The sequence below is a fragment of the Protopterus annectens genome, chromosome 3.part1, assembly GCF_019279795.1.
Source record: "Protopterus annectens isolate FY-2018-M chromosome 3.part1, PAN1.0, whole genome shotgun sequence".
Classification (NCBI taxonomy): domain Eukaryota; kingdom Metazoa; phylum Chordata; order Ceratodontiformes; family Protopteridae; genus Protopterus; species Protopterus annectens.
The window spans coordinates 61,158,131-61,177,762 of record NC_056732.1 but is presented as its reverse complement, the minus strand read 5'-3'; the positions used below and the strand labels follow the sequence as shown (position 1 = coordinate 61,177,762).

The 19,632-nt window shown below is 39.1% G+C and overlaps 1 protein-coding gene across 2 annotated transcripts in view; it reads left to right on the top strand.

The window, feature by feature from the left end:
- TP53INP1 (tumor protein p53 inducible nuclear protein 1) overlaps nt 1-19,234 on the top strand; it is a 176,256-nt gene extending 157,022 nt beyond the window's left edge. For both annotated transcript variants that reach the window (XM_044066572.1, XM_044066573.1), the window contains exon 4: nt 12,198-19,234. In XM_044066572.1, coding sequence (XP_043922507.1) covers nt 12,198-12,447 — 250 coding nt within the window. In that variant the 3' untranslated portion in view covers nt 12,448-19,234. The remainder of the gene's footprint in view (nt 1-12,197) is intronic.
- The last annotated feature ends 398 nt before the right edge of the window (nt 19,235-19,632 follow it).

Genomic DNA, 19,632 nt, shown 5'->3' with positions numbered 1-19,632 from the left:
CTCCTTACTTGCAAACAAAAGCAGACAAAAATACATCTTCTACGATTGGCAATTCAGTCATCTTCTTTCTAAAGCAATGCACTCAAAGGATAACTCTGCACATAGATCCTCTTCCCCAAAAGGTACTGCTAGGAATCAGAATGCTGCTTGCAAGAAAAATCTGAACATCCAGCAGCTTGGCTCTTGCCAGAGTACCCTTTCTCTACCAACCAAAATCTTCATGTATATGATGCCTTTGATTCCCTGCTCCTAGTTGTACTACAAGGTACTCTGTGACAAAAGGTACTTCATCCTGATCACTCCAGAGCATACTCTATTTTCCCTAACTCATAGCAGAGCCTGTTGGTACAAGTAACCACCTTTTGTCTCTGCCTTGAAGACCAACCCTAGTAGGAAAAAAGGACGGTCAGCTAAGTGGAGATTTTGGCACAAGTCAAAGATGTGATTTTGGATGTTTCTGAGCCTAATTTGGCAGTGCAATATCTCATCCTCAACAAGACAAAGACCAAAACTTTCCTTTCTTCGTGGAGTACATGCTGTGGTAATTCTTTGCTCACTATGACTGTTGCCCACTTTTGTTTCTCATCCTTTGTTCAAATTCTTCTCATAATTTGAGTGTTTGTTCAACCTGTTATCCTGCAAGAGCTCCTTGCTTGGATCCCTTCTTTATGTTGGAAAAACTCTGCACAAATTTTTTTTCACCCTGAACTCACTCCTGAGTTTTTTCTCATTGGAAAAACTCACTTTTTTGGCCAGCCATTCTGCAAGAAGATTTGTTTATTTACCCCCTATTAGCATGGAGCTCTTCTGGAGTTGTGCATTTTAACTTACCTTTTACATTCTTTTGAGCAGGCAGCTTAATTGAGTTGAAAGATTTGTTTCATGTGTGTCTCAGCTTTTAATCTATTCTTTACACCTTGGTTTCTGACAGAAAAGGTTTGTTAAAAGTGAGCCTTTTCTTGAGATTAGTCATTTACATTTCGATTTTTACGCAGTAACAGGCCTATTGATTTTCTAAGGTTGTCAGCTTTTTTGTCTTGGGGGGCCAAACTTGCTAAAATTACCTACCTCTTAAGGCAGTGCCCCAAAAAGGATTTTTTGTTGTTTTTTTTTTGGTTTTAGATCTCAGCAAGGTTGTGTTCTACTTAAGAGATTCCTATGGGGGGGGAGGCAACTCATTCCTCTGTTATTTTCTTAAGCTTGGTGTTTTTCCAGCCTTTATTTTACAAACATCCATTTGGCAGTGGATTGGCCTCAGCTGCCTTGTTATCTCATCAACACAAGGAGATTCTAAATCATTTACTGGTTTTTCACTGCTGGCTACTTTGATTCTACAGCTTCCCTGCTTCTCAATCTACTCTCATTTCTACCACAGTCCTCTGCAATCAGTATCTACTGCTGTTTAGCACTTGCTACTATATACTCTAAATCTATAGGGCTGTTTTGAACCATGCCAGTTTGATGGTACAATGGCGGCTGCTGAATCTCTTTGATCCCACATCCCCACTCCCTCTTGGAGGGGAAGATGTCCATTGTTGTGTCTTTATTAATGGGTTGTCCCTTTTGTACAGTTTTTGTGGTAGTGTATAAATGTAGTATTCTTAAGATGTTTGGGGCTGTAGTCCAATTTCATTTCATCTTTTCCAAGATGTGTTGAGGGGTGGTAGTGGATTTTATGGTTCTTACCCTTTATTTGCTAAAAGTTGTTAATGCGCCATTCTATGTGCAGGGGTGTTTTAGTGTACGGGCCGACCGATTTTACACCGTTTAGGTCTTCTGACATCTGCCAGCTACAAATGGATCTATTACAACGCCGGTCATATAGGTGTTATTTCCTGCTTCCTTGCAAAAATGAATACATCCAGACTTTGCATTGTGGTCACCCAGGTTCCGAATCTACCAAAAGAAGGGTGGGAGGGCTAGTGTTTTGGCCTTCTCTAGCAAAAGACATTGATAAAGTGCTTTCTTCTTGTTCATTGTGTAATGGTACTAAACTGCATCTGCAAAAAGGACCACTTCAGCTAAGTCAAGTTCCTGAACTAACTTGGTCAACAGTAGCCACTGATATATTCAAGTGAAACAATCAGCATTACTTATTGTTGGTAGACTCTTATTCAAAGTGGTTTGAGATTGATCTGCTACCTAACCTAATGTCCATTGCTGTTATTACTATGTCGAAATGTCATTTCTCAGTCCATCGTAGTCCACACAATGTTATTTCTGACAATGGTACTCAGTTTACTAGTCAGTTATTTCAGAAATTTACAAGATAATGGGACTTTACGTTACTAGTAGTGCAAAATATCCACAGTCAAATGGTCTAACTGAACGTGCAGTGCAGAGTGCTAAGCAATTACTTGAAAGGTCAAAGCATGATAATACCGATATCTATTTGAATCTACTTAATCTCAGAAATATACTTCATGATGATATACTTGGCTCACCTGCTCAAAGACTTCTGTCTAGGCAAACCAGAACAACATTGCCTATCAGTTCCAGTTTGTTGAGGCCTAAAGCTATGAACAACAAGACTATTAGATCTCAACTACTCAGAAAACGTTCTTTCTAGAAGACTAGCTATCACAAATTGAGCAGATTTATTCGTTCTTTGAAAGAAGGAGAGACAGTGAGGATACAAACAGCAAAAGGTTTTGACCGGATTGGTCAAATTACAGGTTTATGTACCGAGCCAAGATCCTTCCTTGGAGAATATGAGGGTGTGGAGTACAGGACAAATCCCAGACATCATCTTCCTGTATCAGAATCAATATCACAGCATTGTTCCTGTGATACAGACTCTAGATCTTAGAGCAACCTAGACAGTGTTCCTGTTCCAGAACATGTTTTAACTTCTACTGCCACTTCTAATGATGTTTCTGATGTCCTGAAAGTTGAACATTCCGCAGAAACAGTCCCATTTGCTAAATCTGATTCTAGGTTTTTTGTCACACGATTTGGTTGATTTCCAGACTTAGTATGAAATACACAGTGACCTGGACTTGTATATAGTTATGTGTGTGTGTGTGTGTGTGTGTGTGTGTGTGTGTGTGTGTGTGTGTGTGTGTAGTTAGTTCTGTATAATTGCATGACCAAACTTATTTATACTGATTGTATGTCAATTATTGTTTTAACATTGCATGACTATTTCTCAAAGAGGGAGGATGTAGAACAGAGTGTGTGCTGTGTGTTTAAGAAGCATTTCAAGCACTGAACGTGCATATATAAATATCGAGCATGTGCTATACTCTTTGCCATTTTGAGAGTGCAGCCAGAGAGTGAACATGTATGAGTGTAATAGCTAGTTTGTTTATAACTTTATCTAAGTTAAAGTATTAAGCCTCAATTCTGATGTGTTTGTACATAATAAAGCTGCTTGAGCAAAATCCACAAAGTCTCGTCTATTGCATCCTGACTAGACAAGTGACATGCCTCAAGGGCACACTGGAATCCAGAGCTACCCTGACCTGCTCCAACATCGAGAATGGAGCCAAACACTCAAGAGTAGATTACCCAATTTGGAAGGATGACCCAGATACAGAAATCTCCATTTGCTAAGGTATAACTTCCTAGTAGAGGATTTATGAGAAGATATTAAAATGTGCTGTGTTTCATTTGAAAGGTTATGGAACCTGGCTATGTTGGGAATTGGAGCAGCTAAGCTGTCAATTTTAGGGACTGAAGAGAGGGATGAAGAGCCCCCGGCAAATACGTCAGAAGGTCTGGAACAGGGTCCAGAATCCAAGGCTCTTCCAACGGATGAAGTCGAATGAAGGGGAACTAAATCTGACAAGGCCAATGAGGGGCTATTAGAATGGTGGTCCTTCCCAGAGCTTTTGCTTTCTGTAATACTTTGGGTATCAAGAGAATTGGTGGAAATGCATAGAGGAGACCCGGAGGCCAATCGTGTACGAGTGCATCCCTTGGGGAATCTCCCAGAGAGGGGAATCCGGGCAAAGTAGCTTCTGTATTATGTATACATGTGGGAAGCAAAAAGGTCACAGCAAGACTGGCCCCACCTGTAGACTATTCTCTCCGCTATCTCTTTTTTGTGGGACCACTCATGAGGCAACAAAATTGTCCTGCTCAGTTTGTCTGCAATCATGTTGGATATCCCCAGGATGTGTGTTGCTGTCAGAAAGCACTGGGTGTTTGTAGCCCACTGCCATACTCTTAGGGCCTCGTGACAAAGGGGATAGGACCTGGTTCCTCCTTGTTTGTTCAAGTACCAGACCACTGACATGTTGTCCATTTGATTCGTAATTGTCCCCAGAGGAAGGGAGTCCTGAAAGTACTGCAATGCCAAAAGTACTGCTCTCATCTCCAGGACATTGATATGCAGATGTGACTCTTGTTCGGTCTATGTGCCTTGGGCTGTTCTTCTCTGAAAATGCCCCCCCCCCACACCCACCCTATCAGGGAAGCGTCCATGGTCACTGTGGTCGCTGGTGAGGGTAGGATAAAAGGACAACCTATCGTTACTTGAAGAGAGGTCAACCACCATAGAAGATCTTTTTTGCATGTGTTTGTCACAATTATGAGATGAGACATTGGGAGCTCTTGATAAGACCATTGAGTGAATAGAAGCCATTGTAGAATCTGCATGTACATAGTACCCAATGGTATCGCTGTTATTGCAGCTGCCATCATGCCTAACAACTTTAGCACTTCTGATGCTGGAGCCTTGTCTCTGGATATGATGTTCTGGACTTGCTGACGAAGTAGTAAAACTCTTTCTGCTGGAAGTTTTAAAGTGGTGGTGTCCAATTCTGCTCCGATAAAAACGATATGTTGCTATGGTAACAATGCAGATTTTTCTGAATTTATGGTAATACCCAGATGATTGCAAAGAATAAGAGTGGTGTCCCTGGCTTGTATTAGCTGATGCCTGGTGGTGGCGGTGAGGAGCCAATCGTCTAAGTACGTAAACACCTGGAATCCTAAACGCCTCAGGTGAGCCATGACCAGTGTCATACATTTGGTGAACACTCTGGGGGTTGTAGTGAGACCAAAGGGCAGGGCTCGAAACTGGTAAAGATTGGCTCCCAACCAGAAGTGCAGATGATCTGGCCATTTTTATATGGTAGTACACAGCCTGTAGATCTATCGAGCACATCTAATTGTCTTTCCCTAAGAAGGGAAGTATCGACTGAAGCATGACCATCCTGAACTTCTCTTTCTTAACAGATCTGTTTAGTTTGCTGAGGTCCAAACTAGGTCTCCAGTCCTCTGTCTTTTTTGGAACAAAAAAGAATCTTGAGTTAATTCCGGATCCTGTCTGGTCTGCTGGGACTGGTTGGATGATTCTTTTTCTTAGCAACGTTTGGACCTCTACTGTTGCTTGTTCCCTGTAACTGGGTGGAACTTCCGGAATTTTTGTTGTCAATGGAGGGGAGTGGTGAAAGGAATGAAATATCCTCTGGAAACTATACTTTGTACCCAGTTGTCATTTATTTTGAGCCACGTGCCTGGATACAAAGATAAGCGACCCCCGACTGCCTCCAGAGCAGGACAGTCGGGCCTCCTTCAGGAGTGCTGGTAGGGCTTCCCAAAGAATTGGTCTCTGTCACCCTGGTTTTGCAGACACCCTCTGCCGCGAGGGCGGCGTCTTCCATTATTGCCCCCTCCTCTGCCCCTGGAGGCGGGTTTCACCACATGTATCCAGAAAGGCTCCTTGGGCTTTTCAGAACCACATCTTTCCACCCTTTTGATCCTTGAGGTAAGGTCTAGTAGGGGTGGAAAAATGGACTCCGATGGCAGATAGAGTCCTTCCTTCCTGCTCACACCTGGTCAAAGTTTCCTTAACTTTGGGCCCGAAAAGAGACGAGCCATCAAAGGGGGTGTTGACAAAGGATGACTTAAAGGGCTCCACGAAGGAACACAAGCGCATCCAGGAGTACCTCCTGAGCAATTCCTGTACCCGCTGCCCTACTCATTCCATCAGCTGCATATGAAATGAGACACATGGGCAAGTTCACTATGGAATTGAGGGTAGCAAGCTGGGAGGCAACTTTGTCTGAAGCTCCTGCAACTACTGTACCCTTAAGAGTATCTCCAAGCCCTTTTAGGAGATCTCTTTGCAGTCTCATAAAATGTGCGAGATAGTGAACTCATGGGAAAAGTCACTGAACTGTACATGCATTTCCCATATCTATCCATGATCCTAGAGTCTTTGTTAGGAGGATGGATAGAGGAAGAAGTTTCTGACATTTCCTTTTTGGTGGCTACTGGCACCACCATGGCATCAACTGGCATTCGTTTGGTGATGAAAGACTTATCCTGAGGGACAGAAATAAATTTATTGGGCCTCCTAGGGACAGGCTTCATGGTATCCGGAGACTCCCACACCTTTCATGAGACCAGCTCCATGAGCTCATTGAAGGACGGGGACACCCAAGAGATGGAGGGTTGAGACCCAAAAGCCCTCAGGAGAACCGACTCATCTTCAGTAGGGTTGGTGGACTTCCAGCCACCCCTCTGCCTAAGGATTTCTGATATCTCAGCAATTTAAATATCTTCAGAGGGGGACCGTGGGGACCCTTCTGATTCATCTAAGCCGGTATCGGACGTGAGAGACTCCTGTGGGGAGTCTAGGTGCTTCCTCTTGCAAATTATCTTCCTGGGAACCTCATCAGTGGGAACTTCTGGTGAGGTCTCAGAAGAGCAGGGCCCACCCAGTGGGGCTTCCTGAGGCTCATGGTCTCTACACTTCAAAAGGATCTGTGAGGCAGAAGTGGACGCAGGCGCTTTTGGGGAGGAGGTAGTTGGACCTGAAGCTGTAGATGTCTTGGGGGACATCATTCTCTTCATGGCTTCAAAGCCACCTCTGCTCCGATGAGAAGGGACCGCTGGATCCGAAGAAGCCATTGATCCCCTCAGCACTGGAACAGTGGTCTCCAAACCAGAGGTAGTAGCCAAACTCATCCAAGCTGAGGCCCCGAGAGGTAAAGTCGGAACTGACAGGTCAGTCCGACTATCCTCCCCGGACCCGACCGGAGAGTGTCGGCTTCTAGATTCCTCAGTAGGCACTGAGGAAGGCAGAGTAAATGGAACCGATGGCACTGGAGCAGGCTTCAGCTCTGAAGGCTCAACAATCATCGGGTCCAACTCCTCCGGCTCCGAAGGACCAGTATGGCTCAAAGGAGGAAAAGAAGCTGATGGCATTACAGTTTTCAGCTCTGAAACCACTTGTGTCAGAGCCGATAAAAATTTAGCAAATGCCAGTGCCTGTAACAGCTTCTGCACCACACGATCCACATTCAAATCGGATAGGCTGATCGAGGACTGAGATGAATGTATGGATGGAGGCACTGACTGGAGAATGGGAGACTTTAATACTTTGGATACCAGTTCCAGGACTGGGGACCAGCTCTGAAAAGACAGGATGCTCGGCTCCGAAGGCTGTGGAGCCAATGTCGACTTTTTTTAGATTTTGTCACATCAGAAGAAGAAAAGAAGAAGCCTTAGAAGACTTGGGAGACTGGCTAGATTTATCCAGGTCACTCAAAACTTCCTGAAATGAAGATTTTTAAAAGTCTTCTGTCTATGAGTTTTCTTTTTCTCTCATGTAGAATTCTGGAGGAAAAAGAATGGCAAATGGAGCAGCTTTCTTGCAAGTGCAAGGCTCCAAGACAATAAACGCAATTAACGTGACTGTTACAGACATCTTTTGTCCACATTTTGGACACTTTTTAAAGCCAGACTTAGGATGCTTGTCTTTCTCCTGGTCAGCCATAATAAAGTCTACAGTATCAAAAAATCTACTGTGCAGTAACAGACTGTAATCTTAAAGGGAATACACAGACATGCACAATTTTAGTAAAGTTAAGCTACAGTAATAAGCCTTAAACAACAAATGGGCTTTATAAGAAAAAACGGAAGTAACTATAACTATTCAAAAGCACTCACACACTGTCTAAAGTTTAAGAACCTTATTTAAACTACAAAGCTATATAACTATGATAATATTATAAAGGCACACCAAGAAGGGAAGGGAATATTAAAGGCCTATAAAAAAACAAAGGCCAAAAGGAGAAGAAATATACTACTAATAAGCTATCAAAGTTATAACTATGAAAACTCTCTCAACTATTATAAGTAATAAATTTAGCAAGTTATTATCAGAGAAAAGCTGTACTGGTCCGAGCTGTGCTAGGAAACCTCCGATCTATTGCTGCGGCAAACTAGATCTGGGGTAACTCAAGGTGCATCATGGGATAGGGACTTGGCCTCGAGCTTTGTAGTAGGCTGACTCTTAGCCAAGGATCGGCTCTGAACCCATCTGTAACAATGAATGGCGAGATACAACTTCACATTGGTATTTTCTTACTTTCTGCAGCGGTAGCATTGTTGCCTCACAGCAAGAGGTTCTCCCGTTCGATTCTCGGCTGGAGCACCTTCTGTGTGGAGTCTGCATGTCCTCCCCGCGGTTGAGTGGCTTTTGAAAGACGTGCATAGAATGGGCGTGCCTTCATTGAAGGTTGGGCGTTGAGCTGGCACCTTGGCACCCATAAAAAATCTACTGCCAATCATTAGTGGACCGGAGTTCCATTGTGGTGACCCCTAACCGGGAAAAGCCGAAAGAACAACAACTGTTAATGTTGTCAAATGTTTGACCCCACCCCCAACAAAACCACACTGATCCATATCTGTCAATTGTGGCATCGCCATTCTTTTAGCCAGTATAGACATAAACATTTTATAATCATGGTTTACTCTTGAAATGGGTCTGTATGAAGCTGGATCTGATTTATCTTTACCCTTTTTATAGGTTCATAGATTAGTACTAGGCTAAGTGCCCTTGTGTGCCATTTTAAGCCTAGCCAATTACCCCATGTGAGAATCAAAGCCTGCACCTTGTGTCTGTAAGGTAAACACCTTAACCATTATGCCAACCTCCCACTCCCTAGGTATTACAGCTACTACCACTTTCTTCCAGGATGTTGGTACAGTTAAGCAAAACCTTCCAGAGCTTTATCCGTTTTTTTCCCTCTTATCTTCCAAACTTCCACAGGAATACCATCTATTCCTGGGAAGTTTCCTGTAGATTGTTTATACATCACAATTTTTATTTCATCTCCTATCCTAACCATTAGTAATTAAGCCTCATTTACCTCTAACACTGGCATATTTAATTCCTCCATAAACATTTCCATTTGTATCTTTTCTTGATTTCCATATTTCTTTGCTGTATACAGACTTTCATAAAATTTCCAAAATATTTCTAATACCTCTACAGGATTGCTTGTTACTTTCCTTGTTATAGGCTGCCTAAGCTTGGTGACACTCCTTTCTAGTTTCTGTTGTCGGAGTTGTTATGCTAAAAGCTTTTGTGCTCTAGTGTTATCAAAAAATAATTGCTTAACAGCAGTCTTTCTAAACTTGTGTATATTATTGGGGTAATCCCTTATTTTCTGCTTGGCATTCTGCAGTAGATCATCTTGTTCTGTTTCGATTCTCCCATTCTGCAATACTTTAACATTTGTCAGTCCCTCTAAATAATTCTCATTACTTTCTTACCATAGCTCCCATTCTTTTACTTCTACACTGTTTTTAAACACTACCTTAATTGTATCCCACTCCCTAGCTATATTTTCAGAAATAATTTCTATCCTCTTAGATAGCTCCTGAATAATCTACACTACCCATTCCTTAAATTCCTCTCTTTTCAACAGATAGGTGGGGAAAGCACCAGTGTCTCATTTTTATTTCATTACCCTGTGTTTTTATTTTAGTTATTTTTGATGCATGATATGAAATAGTTAATGGGTGTGTATCAAGACCTTCAATTAAATGCATATGTTTTTTGTGAGATGTATATTGTGTTTAGCCTAGCCCAGTTTTTGTATCTTGGGGAATAATATGCAAATTCATTGTGGACTCCTGTTACTGAATTCAGATCTCCCATGCCAGATATTTTCATAATTTCTTCAGAAATGTTTTCTTAACCGTAGCTCCCTTTCTTTTATTTCCACCCTATTTTTAAATGCTACCTTAATTGTATCCCACTCCCTAGCTATATTTTCAGAAGTAATTTCTGTTCTTTCAAATAGGTCCTAAATAATGTCCACTACCTATTTCTTAAATTCCTCTCTTTTCAATAGATAGGTGGAAAAGCACCAGCATATCATTTTTATTTCATTGCACTCTGTTTTTATTTAGTTATTATTGACACATGATCTAAAATAGTTATTGGGTGTGTATCAAGACCTTCAATTAAATGCACATGTTCATATGAAATGTAAATTCTGTCTAGCCTAGCCCAGTTTTTGTATATTGGGGAATAATATGCAAATTCATTGTGGACTCCTGTTACTGAATTCACATCTTCCATGCCAAATATTTTCATAATTTCTTTAAATATCCCTTCTGGACCCCCTAGACACATCTTCACTGCAGCAAATCAAATTTCCATCCCCACATATAAGTAATATTCCTTGCTGAAAACTGATAATTTCTCACAGAATTTTCTTAAGCTCCATCATAGCAGTTTTAAGTGGAATATAAATACATCCCACTGTAATCCACATCCCTTGCCAGTAGCTCCTAAGCACTATAAATCTGCCATTATTATCTTTTTTTCCTCTTCTATCACTATTGGAGCTCCCCTTGCAATTAATACAAGTACTCCTCTTTTCCTTTGTCCCAGATATTCTATTGAATAACCATCCTGAAAACATTTCTTTTCAGAAATCAAATTCACATGATCAGTTCTTTCCAAGTGTGTCTCCAGTAACAGTTATTTACACTCTACATTTTTAATATAGTATAGTTCACTATTCTTTCTTTTTTGTATTTGTCTGTGAGACCATTGACATTTAAAGATATGTGTGGAGTCTGCATGTCCTCCCTGCGGTTGGGTGGACATTTGAAAGACATGTGTAAATGGGCGTGCCTTCGTTGAAGGTTGAATGTCGAGCTGGCACCTCGGCGTTCATCAAAATCTACTGCCAGTCATTAGCGGACCAGAGTTCTGCTGTGGCGACCCCTAACCAGGAAAAGCCGAAAGACAACAACAACAACAGAAAGCATCATTGTATTAAAAAGTTATTATTCCCATCTTTTACATGTAACGTCTTTTTTGTTAAATGTCTAGTTCCAGCTTTTGTGTAACATGCATGCACTGTTTGACAAGTTGAACTTTTATATAGTTGTTTCTTGTCATATCCATTTGAGCCTATGTCACATGTTACAAAACTTTTTGTTTTATTAAAAGCCCTCAAACAAACAAAAAAAACCCTCAGTACCCCCTAAAACTTATTAATTTAGTAATAACACACAAAACTATGTACGTCTTCTAATATTGACGTTTTCCCCTCCTGATAGGAAAAAATGTCCCAAACTGACAGCCACATTCACAGACTTGAGTTAACCTAAAAGAAAGACTCCATATAAATGATTTTGAGAATGCTATCATTGCATCACATGAGCGACTATTAAAATGTAGTACCTGTGTCTCTGGATGCATATCCCTGACCATCCATATCTGCAAAGGGTATTTTTATTAGCAGCATTGAGTGGGGGGTATTCTGAAAGGTGATGTTAAAGGGTATAAGTCAGTTCTAACTTCTTGACCCGACCTGCCTTTTACACATGATATTAATGGAAATAATATCCTTTGCAGGTAAGATTACATTGATTGCAATGTGAACTTCTTAAGTTATGCTGTCTGTTTCATGGGGTAGGTATAATAAAGTTCATAGGTAGGTAATAGGTTCATAGGTAGGTACTAGGCTATCGGCCCTAGGGCCCATACAAGCCTAGCCAAAAATGTACCCTGGCTTTCGCCACCCAAGAAAATTATTTTCCTGTGCCCCTGTCGAGCAGAGCCACAGAAGTGATCCCCAGGGTGAATTTCCCATTTCCCATCCAATCATCAAGATTTTTCTTGAAGAGTGCTAATGAGGAGCTCTGTTTGACATAGGTAGTCTGTTCCAGAGTATGGGAAGTCTCTGGGACAGGAATCTATCCCAAGTTATCCATAATTGTCTCACATTTGCAGCTGCTTGTAATCTTATAGCATATTTTGAATAAACCTCATTCTCTGCAGTATATCATTTCACATATAATAAGGAATGTTGATTACTGATGCAGAAGTTGCTGTGTATAAACCAGTGATGTATGTAACTTATTTATGTGATGTACTTAAAAAAGTGCATTAATATATAATGTCATCCCATTCATCTGTCTTTTGGTATTAGAACAGCAACACAAAACAAACTGGGAAATCGTATTCGCTGCTATGCATCAGTCCTTGCTGCCCGCAGCATCCTTCTGGGAGAAGCCAAAAGTCTTCATCTTTCTCAACGGGCAGAACAACAGATTGGGAGGCGCCAAATCACCCAAAACAGACTCCGTCGCCAAAATCTTGCCAGGGACTTCCAGTCTCGCCTAACCAAACAAAGTGGAATTTTTGTACATCAGCCTTGCCAGCGTCAGTACAACTACTGATTAAAGACTGTATGCTTTTCATTAAGAGCCTGTATGTATTTATAATTTTCCCTTCTGCCTATACTAGGTAGCACTGTTACAGTATATCTCATTATCTTGTAATGTTAGATCTGTTAAACAGAAGCAACATTAAAGAGAGCAAATGTTCACACTGTTTTGAAGTGTTTTCACAAAACTGTTTTATCACATAATGCCTTTTTTTAGGTTGAAGTAATTTTCTAAAGTTATTTTTAAAAGACTCGGTATAACATATTAATGTAGTATTTCTGTGTATGTTTATGACAATGTTGTTCTGGTAGTTAGTTGTGTCTGTTCTGCATTGTCTGGAAATTACAAAGTTGATCCTTCAGCTGTTTCCTGTTGTGCATTAAGTTTGATTTATGAAATTCTCAGGGCCAGTACAGTGTAGCCTACCTTTTGTTCAGATTAGCCAATACCTGATATAATGTCATTGTTACTATGTGCAGCAAGTTTGACTTGCAGAGGTGCGCTTTAGTTTTATTCAAACATTTCAGTGCTGCAGTAAATAAAGTATCTGTGTAATGTCACCATCTTTTGGTGCCCTGTGAGTGAGGTAAACACTAACTAGAGAGTGATGCAAAAGTCTTGTTTTTTCATTCTTGTAATTCTCAGTATGTATACATTTCTTTGCTGGCAAAACTAAATCCTTTTTTCCCCAGTCCATATTAAGTAAAGTGGAATCCAGTTCATATACTTAGGGGAACGTAATGATTGTGACTGGCCTGTTGTTAAACCTATTCTTTTTCCTCTTCTTACTCTGTTAATTCCACTCCACTCTGATGAGTGTTGATTTCTTAATCTTAGAACGTGTTGTAGGCCTGGGAATTTATACACCAGAGATAGGCTAGGTATTACTTACTGCTACCTGTTTGGTTGCAGAATCTTTAGAATAGGCAGGGGTAATCGACATAGACTTAGGCAAGACCTGTTTTTGTTTTTATGTGTCTCATTAATATTGTTTGAATGAACTGGCATGATTTCTAAAAGCTGTCTTTTTATATACTTAATTGAATGCTTGCCTTTGCCAGGGATGTCCCAAATGTATTTCAAGTAATTTAGTCAGCAAAAAGCATCAAAATAATGCCACCTATATTACATTTTTGAGACAAGATAAGATCCTGACTGGCGAAATAAACATCTGACAGTCTTGTAGCTTTTACATGCCAGTTCAAAGAATTATCCTGATCCCTCCTTCATATTTTCTCTCAAAGGTTTGTAATTGGCATATCCATCACCATGTGCTGTGGACAGTTGTATATAGAATTGCTGCTTAGACAGTGGCTGGCTACAGGGGATGTGAGGAGAGCTTTATAGTTTGCCAGGTCTTGCTGAGTATAGTGTAAGGCCAATAGAGGATATTGTGTTTGGTCATGGGGTGAGATTAGAAGATTGCCATGGATTTATTTTATGCATCATTTTAATCCATGAGGATCATTTGGAGAGGTGCACTAAACTACAGTGGCTTATTTGAGAACTTACTGTTTCAATGCAGAGAAATAGGAATGATATTGGCCAGACTATATGGATTTTCCCAGTTATTCTCACTAAGGGTAGTAAATAATTAATCAGCCATGGAATGGGTAAGGCCAATCTAACACTAAACAGGATAGGTCAATTCAAGCACCCAAAAAAGGAAATTGGCTAGGCTTAAAATGGCCAGTAAGGGAAGCTAGCAAATGGGATAGGTTAATTCAAGAGGCGAAAGGAAAATTGGCAAGGCTTAAAATGGCCTGCAAGGGCAGCTAGTCTAGTACTTACCTATGAACCTATGTTTCATGGACTGGTATGGACTTCAAATTTGTCAGATACCAGGGACTGTTTGTGACAAGATTAAAAAAAAACCTCTCTTCAGCATTATTAATTATAAAATACAAGAAGTACAAATACAGTTTACATAGTGAGAATCCTCTGCATCAATGCATGCATTTAAGTTGCAGTTTACTAGCATTAAGGAAAGCATGTCCCATGAAAAACGATTATATTTCCCTTCCCCTTCCTTCCTCCCTCCCTCCCTAAAGCATCTCATGCCTGTAGAAGATACTTCTGTATTTCAGCAACGACATTTCCCTCTTCTCCCCCACCCACCCCAGACTGAAGCATATTGTCCATTGCACAATATATTATATTTTTGCACTTTTTATACTTCAGAGACTTTCTAGTAAAATACCACTATACTGAAGCTGATGACATTGCTGTGAGAAGTGGAGATACATATTACATTTGCTCCTAAATACATTTTATGCATGGAATTCTCATAGACTGTAATATGTTGTTTATTATGTTTTTGTAAGTCTGGAATTGTAACAAGAGTGTCTATTTTATGCTTTATGTGTTGCACTTCAAATTTCACTTTGGCTAATTGCTTGTTACAGATGTTTTTTAGAAACTGATATTTGAATAATAATGTTCATTTAAAGTAAAGCTAACTACCTGTTGGATATGTGCTGAGGAAACTGATGCCTGAAGACTAATCTTTGGATTTTTTTTAGTGTGGACAGAAGTTCTACAATCACACTGGGGATGTAATAGTTAGGAAATATAGATTAGTATTAAAATGTATAAGGAGTGTGATGTTACAACAAATTCAGTTACATATCTTGCTTTATTTACAGTCTACATTATTTTTTTATAAGCTGCTTTATTATTCTATATGTATTTGATATTTTACAAGGAACAGGTAAATCTAAGATGCACACTACCTGGATATGCTATTACTGTGACTTCACTGTTCAGTTTAAGTAGTATTGTCAAATTGTACTACGTTTTGAATGAGCTTTTTAATTACTTAGGATTGTGCGGCAAGGCATTACTTTGTCCCTTAAATGAAAAAAAAAAAAATTCAAAACCTAAATGTTCAAGTTGCTTAGTAAGTACAGTATTTGAGAGAAAAGTAATATTTTTATTCATGACTAATTCAGATCCCAAATGAATTACATAATTTACTGTGAATCATTTTTTTTCATTGCAGCTTCATTTTTTGTACTGGGCCACCTGGACTAATGCCCCAAGGGACCCACATGGAGGGCCACCAGGGGACTACCAGCCTTTCTCTGTCCACCCCAGTCCCATACTACCTCCAGTTCTCTCAGTCCTACCTGCAGAATTGTACCCCTATGGCCTTCATATACTAGAGTGATTCGGGCATTTCTTGTAGCCCTAACCTCAGCTCCTTGGGGCTGATATAGGCACCACATACTGTAGATCATTCTACTCCCTCCAGCCCCTGAGAGGTACCATCTACGACTTGGGATACCAAACTTATGTCCTCCCAGTCAGTGGCCCTCATACAGCCCTCTATTTGCACTACAGCAGTGGCCAGTCAGGAAGTACCTCACTCTCTCCCTGGACTAGACAAGCCAACATTAGCTTTCAACTCCCATTCCCCCCCACAGTTCTTCTTGCACCTGAGACATTACTTGAATTCAGGTAGTATGGATTATAGACAGGGTTATCCCTCTGTGCCAGTCAGTCAGGTATGAATTTGGGTTTTATGGCTGTAAGAACAAGTTAGGCAATATTAAGTTCAAACACACACACACATCTGTATATATTGTTTTTCATAGTGTTGGTGTTTATATTTACTACCATCGTATAAGCTTCTTTTGCAAGCAGAAGTGTACTGAAACAGTGTATTTGGCATTTCAGTAAATTGCTGATAAATAATTTAATTGCACTTTGTCACATTTGATGAGTAGAATGTTAGTACATTGTAGATGGACGGAGATTTACTTGACCATCATGGTACGGTCAGGGAGGGAGTATAAGTCATTTGTTGCAGGAGTAATGCATGTTGTGTGACACATCCAGCTGTACAGGCTGCATCAGAGGTTCCCTTCTAAAGTATGATATTAATATTCATGTTTTATTCTAAAGTATGATATTAATATTCATGTTTTATTCTAAAGTATGATATTAATATTCATGTTTTAGATTTTACTGTAATACTAACATTTATGCTCAAGTTTATTGGCAAGTGGGATGAGGTGCTTTTAATCCAGTCTACAGCCATAGCAAGGATGGCACAAAGGGGGAACATTGCCCCCCCAGGTGCAAACTGTTAGGGAGGACAATCAGCACTGTAGGAGAGGTGCTGTCTGGTCCTTGGAAGCAGTCTGTGCAGTCACCTAGGCAGCCACAGGTGTAGTAAGCGACATTCAGACAGTTACTTGTGCAGTATGATTACTGTGAGAGGTACCAATCAGTAAATACAAGGCTGCAGGCAGCTTCAGTAATGTATCCTTTAAGCAGCGGTTTAAATTATTCCTGAGACTGCTCTGCTTACAGTGAGTAAGTATTTTTATAATTGTGTAATGAACTGTTGCTACAAATAATGAAAAACATTTGAAACAATATAGCAAAGTTTTTTTTTTTTTATCCTTACTTATTTGGGATAACACCAACTAGATGCTTTATCAAGGGTGCCAGTTGTGTAGTAGAAAGCATGGTGGGGTATAGCATATGTGTTGTAAATTAAGTTCTGAATATTAAGAGAAAATTAAATGCATTTTTTACTGATTTGATTGTACTGTTAAAATTGTCTTCTGTTTCTGTGAGATGTCTGTTATATTGGGGCAAATATTATAGTGTACATTGAAAAGGTTCTGGTAAGAATGGCGATGTTTGGGGTTGTTGACCTCTTCTAAGCTTCCTTTGCAAGTAGAACTGTACTGTGACCATGTGTTTGGCATTTCAACAAAATGTTAATGAATAAAAACTGATGTCTTATGTAACAGAGACATGTTAGTTGTAAGTTACAGACGAATGTGCGGTTAAATTGTAATAACTAAAATTGATGCACTATGGTTGTAGCAGCAGCACATGACACCAGTGACAAATGGTCCTGTGCTTTATTCAGATTTCTACAGACTCATGACTCAGGGACACATTGTACATTTATTGAATTTTGTGTAGATTGACAAACTGCTAAGAGAAAAGGCAGATCTCGAATTTGATTTATTAAAATTCTTTACAAGCTTTGTGCAGTTACGACTTTTATTGATAATGGGTTTCCAAAAAAAAACATTTTTTTCTGGAACATAAGTAGTAATTGAATTTGAAGTCTGAAGCCAAGATTCATACATTCTATCCATAATTATTACACATTTTATTTATTTTATTTAAATGTGTTAACTGGGTTGGAACGCTGATTTCTTTGGACCATTTATAAGCTCAACTTGTGAGCTTAAAGTAGAAATATAATAAAGTACAGAATACAAAATTGATTTTACAGCATGCAGTGTGACAAGAAAGTAACAACTAATCATATGATACAAATTCAGTCTGAAATAATAAATCAAGAGAGGGAGATGGGGAAAAGTTTAAATTTGGTTTTGTTGACTGATTTGAAGTCATATTTCCATCAATAAAAAACAGAGTCTAAAATGGACAGACATTCATTGTCATCCAAGTAGTGTTTCACTGATACTGTTCAGTCTTATTGTAAATGACAGTGTAAAATCGATACAGATACTGGTAATGTGGGCAGTTTGCAAAAGTTGAGACAAACACAGCCCCGCAAGTGTGAATAGCTATGGAATGGCACACTGAAAATGCGTTTTGTCTGTACTTTTTTATTAATTTTGTAGCATTGGTAGGAACATAATGGTAATACATGCAAGGTGTACAGGTTCTGTTTCGAAAAGACTTGTTCTCAGTGTAGGTGACTTACTCAGGTGTAAATCTGCTTTTTATAGATGGGCTTTATATGGGGGTAAGTCACCTACACCAAAAGCAAGTCTTTTGGAATCTGGGAAACAGAGTGAGCTAAGCCTACAGCAGTATTGTATATGCAAATTATGTTTCCCATCTTCAGATCAGTCTGCACTGTGTATCTGTAACAAGGTCTTTATTTGAAAGCCACACAAAATTATCAATATTTGTTGTAATCTAAATACAGAAAAAGGAAAATAAATTTCAGATTGTTGAAGTTAATATTAGGACATTTCGAGGACATTTTAAATTTTGCAAAAAAAAAAAAGCACAGATTAAAATTTCCAAAATGCCCATCCCCTTTTGTGCATTGCTACTGTAGGCCTTTCATAAAATAGTTAAAATGCTTCAAATATAGTTAAATAACTTTAGGCATACTTATGACAGTCTTACAAAAATAACTTTGTTGTTTCCAGAAATTATTATTGTAGTTTGTATTTTTATTTGTTGAGCAAATTATTATGTGTTTTTTTATTGAATTGTTACTGGACTTAAGTTTCATGTAGTAATGCTTAATGTTTCTTTAACTATTTAGAAACGTCTGTTACTTTACTGCAGAGAACTTTGGTATTGTTGGAGTTATGTGCCTTCCTCTTTTAAAGCTGTATGAAAGTATACAAAGGACCTGAATTATCAAAATGGGTATCTAAAAGGAAAAACCTCATATATGCACAAGCACTAGTTTGTCTTAATCCATTTTCCTTGTGGTTGAGTATGTTTGTATATAATGTGTAACAATGAAAGTGTTTTCTCTTTGGCCTTCCAAGTCTCATAAATGAATATGTTTGGTACTGTTGCTCTAATATGTAGTACTTTGCCAAAAAGTACAGCCATGCTTAATGAAAATGTAAGTTTTCTCCTGTTCATATGTTTTTTATATGTTAAAAAGCAAAGTCTGTGCTGTTCACACTACCTGAAACTGTGTCTTTTTCACATGTAATAAGCAAAATACTGTTGTAACTATAATAATGGTGGAAAGTGGTTTGTTCAGGACAATTTTTATAATTTTGATAAACTGTAATTATTTCCATCACTCAATAAATGTTTCAAATAAAAATGAGTTTTGAATTTTTGTTTCAAATGAAAATGAGTTTTGAATTTAGTGCTGTTAGTACCTGTAAAACCAATGTATGGAGCTGAGCTTAGTTTGATGTTATGTTATGCAAAGTGTGTTTTCTTATAATCGTTTAATGAAATGGTAGTTAAATGTGTGTGTAGAGATAGAGTTATCAAAGAGTTATCTAATAATTTTTGTCTAAAACTGTCAGTGTTTTGTAGAGTCTCGCACTGTTATTTTTTATGGTGACACTAGCGGGACTCTTTTTGTGACTGTATAATTTTAATGTACTATCGATTAAGCATTTACTAGTATTAAACAGTGAGTTTGATCAAAGGTTGCAGTTCAGTGACTGAACTTTACACAAGATCTAACACAAGATCAGAAACCATCTAGCA